Source organism: Hesperophylax consimilis, chromosome 14, assembly GCF_061612785.1.
Source record: "Hesperophylax consimilis isolate HC1 chromosome 14, BYU_Hcon_1.0, whole genome shotgun sequence".
NCBI lineage: Eukaryota > Metazoa > Arthropoda > Insecta > Trichoptera > Limnephilidae > Hesperophylax > Hesperophylax consimilis.
In genome coordinates, this window is record NC_142849.1 from 32,240,561 (window position 1) to 32,250,043 (window position 9,483).

Consider the following 9,483-nt stretch of genomic DNA (forward strand, 5'->3'; position numbering starts at 1 on the left):
TATAGTAAAATTAAACCAATTATGGATTTCCTTCTTGTGAATTTAACTGAGACAGCATAATATGGAATAAGTTATTTAAATTTGTGAGAAAGGAATATGAATTAAAAAAATTAAACAAAACAAAAGATTATGTAAAATGAAAAATTTACAAAACAATACATTTATAGCCATGGAGAGAGGCTGTAGATATAAATCACATCATAATAGAGATATAAACAATAGAGACATAAACATTATTCACAAACCATCAGAGAAATATTATTTTATGGACCTCTTGTATTTGGTAAGTTCGCAACTGAAAATATCAACCTTGGATAATACGCTATTGTAATTATTACATAGTCTATTATAAACAAGTATGAGTAGACTTAGGTTTAATTAATAATTATTTAAAAGATACGATAGTATAACCTTTTTGTACCTAACTTCTGGGTATTTAAACAGATCCGATACATCTGCGTACCTATTACTAACTTCGTGTAATATAGGCACAAGCGAGTGTTTGAAATGCTCAGTCCTGGAATTGTTACAATTAAACAGGGTTTTAGAATGAGTAGTTCTTATGGGTATATCAAATCAATGAGGTTAATTAAATCAAGGCTGTCTACACTACCATTTACAATTTTGAACATAAATATTAAGTCGGATATAATTCTTCGATCTGACAGTTTTTTTTTTTTTTTTTCATTAAGTAATTATAGTTTAAACATTCAATGGGAATACCGAGTTTAAATTTAAATTTATTACATATTATACCTAGTGAAAGGTGAAAGAGATAGTTCCCGGAATCCCAACTGGTCTTCGAGTGACGTCACGAGCTTGCAAGCGGGCCGTTGCGTTTTTTCCCGAAAAGTGCCTGTATGAGCCAATCTTGTTAATACATTTTCTACGAACCCTGGGTAGGAACCATTCAATAGAGAATAATTTTATTTGGTCGTTGGTAGGAACCGACACATAATTTTATTTTTAAATAGGTTTGCTGACCTCGATGATATCAAACATGTTTTTGAAAAGCGAAGCATGTTGACAAAAAATGGCGTTCTCGTATTTTTTACAGATAAATGGTGAAAAATCAATCTGCCTCATGGACCTAAAAATGAACTCTTTAGGTCCATGATCTACGTAGTGCCAACACAAAAACATTACGTTTAAACTATTATTTTACATTTTTCGTTACCATTATGTAATTCGTTGATGAGACTGGCCATTTTCTTCAGAGTAAAGACAAAAATAAACAGAAAATGTACAACACGTCTCAATCTCGGATACCTACTAAAATCATATAATTATGTATGCAATATGTCATATTTATATCTTTGATTTATATATACATAAATATTTTTTTAATGCGAAACCGCACAAGAGTCCCACCTGAAGGTGGCTAATCAGATCTGGTCACCAAACACAGCCAAAGCCATTTAAAGCAACGTATTAATTCTGACACCATGGAGGTACCGAGGAGGTACAAGGTGCCGCAAATATGCTATATGTTATTTTTAACGAGTAATTTGTGAAATAACACAAATCAAATAAAATTTACTTGCGCACGCCAGGATTTGAACCCGCGACCCCCATCTTGCTAGTTGAGAGCCTTACCTTTCAACCATGGAGGCCGTCAAGGTTATTAAATATTTTCTTTATTCTAAATGTAAATAGTAATCATAAAAAGATGAATAAGTATTTTATGAACATTAGGTAGTTATTCAATAAACTGATAAGATGTACATATATAATAATTTATTGATTGTGTTTGGAAAATACAGAGATATGCATATTTTATTTTCAGTTAAGTTTTAGTACAAAAACAGAATAATACATTCAATAATCTGATTCGTAGTGTTTTTTTAGCACTAAAGCACACAAAAGGGTCAACAAAAACCCAAACACGAAAAGAAACCTATTCATATTCGAAACATCTTTCTGATGGGTTGTGAAATTTTCCAATTGATTGGAAAACTTGTTCATGTTATTTGCATTGGCCTGCATAAAGGTGATAAATTTGTCCATGCTACATGTGTAATTGTCCATGCTTTTTGAGAATTTCTCCATGTTTTCTGTAGAACGATCCATGTTGTGCGTGAGCTTGTCCATATTCTTGGAGAATTGGTCAATGGTGCTGGAAAATTTCTCCATTTTAGAAAATTTTCAATTCTTATAGACTTCTGATCGAATTCTTCGATTGAGCTTTTGAAAAACTATTTTCGTGGGTTTTTGATATTACTGGAGGTTCGTGTAGCAGCTGTAGAAAAAAATTAAATTCAGATAGATTTCTGGTCAAATTCTTCGTAAATTTCTGGTCAAATTACAGGTAAATTTCTTGAGCTTTTGAATGAATTGTTACCGGGGTACGATTACTGGAGGTCAGTATAACAGCTGTAGATGGTGATTGTAAGGCCCCCGGGCCTGCAGGGGGGGAACGGAGGGGGGCCACAGGGGATGCAGGGGGCGCAAGGAGCTCCGCAAGCGGGTCCACAACAAGGTCCGCAAGGTCCGCAGGGTCCGCAAGGCATTTTTATTAAACTATAAGTGAAACTTGATGATTAATACTGAAATTTTATGGTGGTGACCGAATTGAATGGGTTCAAAAGACGAACTGAAAATAGTACGAAGATTTTGTTAAAATAATAAATATGTTATCAACTGTTTTAGAACTTTTTCAAATCTTGAATAACAAAGTTTGTAATTAGTCGGATTTTGGGTAGGTTTCACATATCATCATTATGTACACGAATATTGTATCACGATGAAAAAAATTACGAAAACACCTGCCTACATCGAAAAGTTTATATCACTCTTATGACATCTCAATTTTATAAGAAAGTATCGTTATATAAGATGAAATGCTGAGATTCTTTCATATTATCTAAATTACTTGAAATTTATATCGTTTATTCGACAAATTATTGAACAAGTTTGAAAAATTCGCGGTCAGGTACTTTTCGATGTAACTTTGGCGATTTTCGACAGATGTCAGTAGGAGATACAATATAAATATTTTATTAAAAAGTTTTTTATTTTTATATTTACTTACATTCTGTATCTTTCGAAACTTTCCTGCCGCCCGTTTAGCTACGTCACTAACCTGTATTAACCCTTCACTTACAGTATTCAAAAATTACTCGTTCTCCGGTGCTATACTGTAAATATTTTATATTGTAATTACTTTACTTATAAAATTAACTGTATAGCGGAGGAGTACCTAAATTTTGAACTCTGTGTTTAGTGTATGTAGAGTGATATTTTATTAATTAGAGATGATGTTCACTCAGTTGACATCACCGGCAACGAAAGGTTAAACCCTGAACTTACTGGTTTGTTAACCCGAAAGATACAGATTAAGCTCCCAGGATGATTTCTAAAATAAAGTTGACTGCGTAAAGCAATGGTCAAACCTGTACCTTTGCAAAAATTTCTCAATGAATTTGGCACTGCGAGTTATTCTCGGTCCAACAGTAACATTATTTTACCCTAAATTAAAAGGCTAGTCAAAAAGTAAAAACACCATTTTGGAAGATCAGCATTGGAACTGCCATGGAATCACACTGAAAATGTAGTTAAAATAGTATTAGCAGGTTCAGATATTTCAATTTTAGTTGATCAAGATTTGTAAATAAAAACTTGATCAACTTTATTGAAAGAAGGTTCACATTGTTTTTCAATATGCCTTCAAGTGCCGAGTTGATCAACTAAAATTGAAACATCTGAACCCACTATAAGAGAAAAAAACTTTCATATCAAAAGATGCAGACAAAAAGGATAGAAAAGAAGCCACAAAATACAAAATTTTAAAAATAGTTTATTGAAAATAAAATACTATCATTTAAATGTATACATTATAACAATATTTTAATAACCTTCATTCAATTAATACTGTCACATGATTTATTATTATATTCTGTCTTAAAGCCCAGCTACACTACTCGCGAAGTTGATCGAAGTTGACCGAATACGATAGTGTGGGCACGAACTTCACTTCGCTTCGCTTCGCCCGACTTCCGATTGTTGTCGGTAAATGCGCCCGAGTCAAAGGACTCGAAGCGTTACTCGCGAAGTTGCACGAGTGTGTGGGCACGCACTTCGAACTTCGGCTAACTTCATCGAGGACTTCGTTGAAGCGTCGAAGCGAGTAGTGTAGCTGACACTTTATAAACAAAGAAACAATAAAACATAGCAATGTTTTAAATACATTATGTACCAAATTCTTTAGTCAATGTTTTACAACTTTTTTTACATATTATCCAAACACACAAACTTTTCATCTAACCAGCAGATTTCTTCTGATATTATAAAATTTAAAAGAAGGCTCTAGGTGCTGCCACACGCAAAGCTCACATCAAAAGTTAATGTACAGCGCATCATCTTTTCTACCGACACACGACGCTATCAAATATTTCTTCCTATGGTAGGAGAGGGGGTCAGTTGAATCCGAGAGCGGCCGAGGAACATAATTTCATCTGTCAAAGTGACAACTTTACTTACTGACAGCTTGAGCACGTTTTCGAAATGGATGATACTTGTCGCCTATTGCTGGATCTGTTGGACAGCTCATCCTCAGATGATGATGCCGCCAACTATATAATTATAAATGCTATTTATAAACTTTTTAGATTTTAAACAATCTGCGCGTAAATAGCGCATTTTCACATAACCTGACATAACCTCTCCGTCGAATCAGGAAATTCGCAGTTCGCACGCCCATCGACGAAAGCGACATATAATAAATTATTGTAAAATAAGCTCACGTCGATTTCCAAAAATGTCGAAGGCAAAGGCGGCAAGGACCAACACCAGGGCAGGGAACGAGAAGAGAGCACGAGAGCTGACGAGAGCAAACCAGATTACCCAGGAAAACAATTGAAAACAATCAACAAACGAACAAACTAGAAGCTTCTCTATGTAGGTATCAGGCCGTCCAACTTTATCAAAAAACCGAATGATATTACCATATAAACATACTGAGTTAAAAATATGATTAATTTTGAAAGGGCGAAAATTTGTTTACTTCAAATTCAAATATTGATTATATTTATATTTTAAATATATGTTAAGTATGTTTGCCAAATAAGGTTTTTTTTATGTTTCTAAATTTACTAGCACACATGACGATATGAGCTAACATAATAAATAAGAAATGCATTATTAGGCTGCTTATGTCATGGCTGTCAAAGGGAACACGGAACTTAGTTGGTAGCTCCGTAATTAAAATGACCCCCTCTCCTTTTTACGATGGAGAGGGGGACGCATAACTTTTCAAATATCGCGTCGGGAGCGGTTACGTAAAATAAATTCGGTTAGCGAAGTTCAGAACCACACTTATAGCGCGTTATCTTTTTACGTGTGTCGGGTCTGTATGGGATTGTATGGCGAGCGCTATTGTGCTTTATATTATCTGTTGATGTGAGCTTTGCGTGTGGCAGCACCTTAAATGAATTCAATACTTGGTATATATTATTACAATAATATTTCATTGAACAAAAATATTTATTTGAAATCAGAAGTAAAGATAAAAAAAAATAACAATTATTATAAATGAAATAATTTCAGACTTGGGTACAGTAAAATTATAATTAAGAAAGAATAATAATATCAAAGGACTTCTATCTTCGATATCTAATTTACAATGGGTACTAAAAACAAATGGGAAACCAAAATGTCAGAAACATTAAAAGTAAGATGAACGCTTAAATTCCTAAAAAAAAAAACAGTAGCAAGGAATTCATTATACTTTTTTGAAGAAATTCATCATACTCTGTTGCTTGCCTTGTCCTTCCTTAGGTGAAATTTTCTTTTTCGCTTTGGTCTTTGCTTCAGGACTTGGTTTTTTCGATGAACTCTCTGATTTCGAATCTTTCTTTTTACTTTGAGAAGACGGAGTAACTTTAGGGGTTTTTACTTCAACGGGTTTTACTTCAACAGTTTCTTCTTCTTCATTGTCTGAACAGCTCTCAAATACCTCTTCTTTTTTGGTGACAATGTATCCATCATCGCCCATGAAAGTTTTATCGATGAGTTTCTTCCGTTTTCTAGAATTCAACGGTGCTCTGTTGCTAGATTTGGCTACTTCTGGAGTTGGCGGAATGATGTCTTCATCATCATCAGAAATCAAAGGAGACCTCACGGGTTCAGGAGAAGATGGGGCGAAGATATTATCGATATTGTTTTCTTCATCACTGTCACTATCCAAGGTCTGAATGCGTTTACGTTTCTTTGCGGGCTCTTTTTTGCTTTTCGGCTGTTTACCGTATGTTTTAAGCGAACCATTGGAGACTTTAGGAGGTGGGCTTGCTTTATTCGGTTTCTCTGCAGGTTTTTTATCCGGTTTCAATGGGCTCTTTTCTTGTTTTTTAGCAGGAGACTTTTCAGGTGAAAATTCCTTTTTGATTCCATTAGATATCGGAGCTTTACTTGGAGACATTTTCTCTTTTTTAGGTTCAACAGTTTCAACTTTTTTCTCCACTTTTGGAATAGGTTTGCTCATCTGTTTGGAGAAAAAGCCAGCAATACCGGCTTTAGCCTGTTTCTGTTTGTTGGGAGGCACAACGGGAGTACTTTTCTCTGCACCATTATGAGTTTCAACTTTTTCAGTCTCTTTTTTAACAAGAGGGTCTTTAAAGAAACTTTTATTAGAGACGGGTTCTTTAACAACGGGATTTTTATTTCCATTTACAGCTACATTAGATGTAACGTTCTTACCCAATAAACCTTTAGGATAAGCTCCCAAACGTAGAGCTGTCAATTCATCAAAGGTTCTTTTGGCGATTGCACTATTTTTAATTGTACCTATGCAAACATCTTCATGCTCTCCTGCTAAAAACAGTGTGTTTGAGTCTGTTGATGAAGTGCTCTTGTGAATACTGTAAACATGTTCCGATAAAATAGTTTGCAATTTTTCCTTGAACGATGTTAAATTTTCTTCTTTGACAACTGTTGAAATCATACCTTTGTCTTCCTTAAGAATGCCAGATACGTAAAACGTTTTGACGAAAGAGACATCGGAATTCTTGGATTTTTGTTCAGATAAGAACTTATCTATCAGTAGCTTAGCTGTATTGATATGAATTGATAAATTGTTGCTTAGCCATTTGTAAGTAACAATTTTACTTTCATCAAAAATGTAATCCTGAAGATTTTGCATGTACACATTATCGGAATCGACGTCCATGTTGACAGCTTGATTGAAACCAATTCGAAATAAGGATGATCTATTCTAAACCACAACATAAAACAAACGAGCGGCAAAAATAACGAGTTTTTGTGAAATAATCGCGGGCAAAACGCGCAAATGAGCCCAAACGTCAAAATCAACTATAAACAATTTCACACCATAAAGCAAGAATAGGTTTTTAGAGTAATTTATATAGAAAGAGCTAATACAATTTCATTTTCCTAAACTACAACCAGCCAACGGGTTATGTTGTTTTTTTGATTGTTGTGTGGTATTGACCAAAAATTTAAACTATTACTTTACCATTACTTTTCAACTATTACTTTATTTCCTGTTGACCTCGCCGGCTGTACCTCTCAACCCATCGCTTTGCACTACAGTCGAAGGGATGAATTCATACGTTTGTCACTCCTAGATACACTGACACTCAGATTCCTTTCTACCCTTCATACCTTTTTCCTTCCCAGAACTTCCTCTCTTCCTTTCCTTAAAAAGATTCTCCACACAGCATCCTTAACGATAATATAGGTCCTGAGGAAAACTATTTTCGTCAAGGTCTCCTGTGTGGAGCTAATTTAAAAAAACCATAATAAAGTAGGTACTTACGTATTCTACAGTTTTTAAGGCGATGCACTACGTCGTGTAATATTTTAAGTTGAGCCGCTATCAATAACGATAAGGTATAAACTTCCGCGTAACACCATCCGCCTGTTTTGATTTATGCAAGAAATAAACATGGCCAAAAAGTGCCTTTTATTTTATTTTGTGGATTTTAAGGCATAAATATTTCATTTTTCCGATTATTATATAAATAACTTAATTTGCCACATTGTATAGTAAAATCATAACCGAAAATGGGTTCGTAAGTAGGAAATTTTGAACTTTAAAGCAGTTTTAATAAGCGTTTACATAATTTTTTTCTGGGCTTATAAAAAGACTTATATTTTGACTTACTACGTATGGCATCGCCTTAAAACTAACTCACCATCACAACACATTATCCTAAAGGGGTGGGTAGAGGTTGGAATGCCACACAATCATTTATAGTAGGTACTAAATCTTATCCTTGATTAAATTAAATGATTAAGCTTTTGTATTTAGTTCACTCAATCATTTTATGCCTTCCTGGGGTGTCACCGATTTCCCTTTCCATCCACTTGCGCGTTACATATTTTCCAGACACTTCTTTCTCTCTCATTTTTCGTTTTTCATTCATCTGCGTAACATTTTTTTGTTTTTGTTTTTTTTTTTTTTATTATTTTTATTTCTTGCTAGAGCAATCTTGATGAGTTACAATACTTGTAGGACGGGAGGAAATTACAGTACATGGGTGGGAGTTAATAAGTAAAGTTTTACATTTGAATCCCATCAGTCACAATGGTTTTTGAATTTACAATACAGTGTGCCTTAGGGATTACATTTCAACTGCATTTTATCTTCTTCCATATTATCCACTCGAGTGACAGTTACACAAATTTGGATAGCACCGCTAATGCCATAAATAAACCACTCTTGCTTAAACCACCCTTGAGTGATGGGTACTCAAATTTGGGTAGTTGTAGGTAGGTAGGCGATCTTTGCGAATTAAAATGAATAGATTATTTTTATTATAAAATATAGGACGATTTATTTGCTTTAACTTCTCAAGTGCCAAAAGTACCCGAAAAATTTGTATCCATTGTTCGCCTGTGTATTCATATGGATATTGACACATTTTGTTTGTGATATTTTTACCCCCGGCACACCACGGAGGTATTAGGGCGTGGGACCTCCCAGTTCAGAACACAATGCATTAAATGCTAAACACATAAACTTATAAAATATTTTTTTATTCAATTTCAAACCAATTTTCAATATTTTCAGCCGAGTGCATTACAATAATTGAATCTCTCAAACATTAAAATTCCCTTGTTCTGTCTAACTCTCTCAGTTCCCTCCGAAAACTTAAATCCAGTCCTCTTCTTCATCCTGATGATCACTTTAAATGCCTTATTCGAGTGCTGATAGCTCAGGAAAAACAGTAACTCTTTTTTGGATTCCTGGACATGTTGGCTCGTGGGTAACAATATTGCGGATTCCTTGCCAAAACAAGGATTATCCAACTCTATTGTTACCCTCGTAAACAACATTTCCCTATCTGACATTTTCCATCCTCCAAGATAGATGCGCAATATTTGGGAACAGCTTTCCACATTACTAGTCAATCCAAGAGAGCCTGCTATACCTCAATTCAAAGGACTATCGCATCAAAACAGTGGTTAAAAAAACTCAAAGAAATTTCCTTACTTATTCAATTGAGAATTGTTCTGTTCCTTCTA

General features: G+C 34.5%; 1 protein-coding gene across 1 annotated transcript; it reads right to left on the reverse strand.

The window, feature by feature from the left end:
* Nucleotides 1–3,859: 3,859 nt before the first annotated feature.
* Nucleotides 3,860–7,289, reverse strand: LOC149418202 (DNA polymerase delta subunit 3-like). Its single transcript, XM_089639366.1, has one exon. It carries the CDS (start codon nucleotides 7,160–7,162, stop codon nucleotides 5,720–5,722), a length of 1,443 nt encoding a protein of 480 aa, XP_089495492.1. The 5' UTR covers nucleotides 7,163–7,289; the 3' UTR covers nucleotides 3,860–5,719.
* Nucleotides 7,290–9,483: the final 2,194 nt, after the last annotated feature.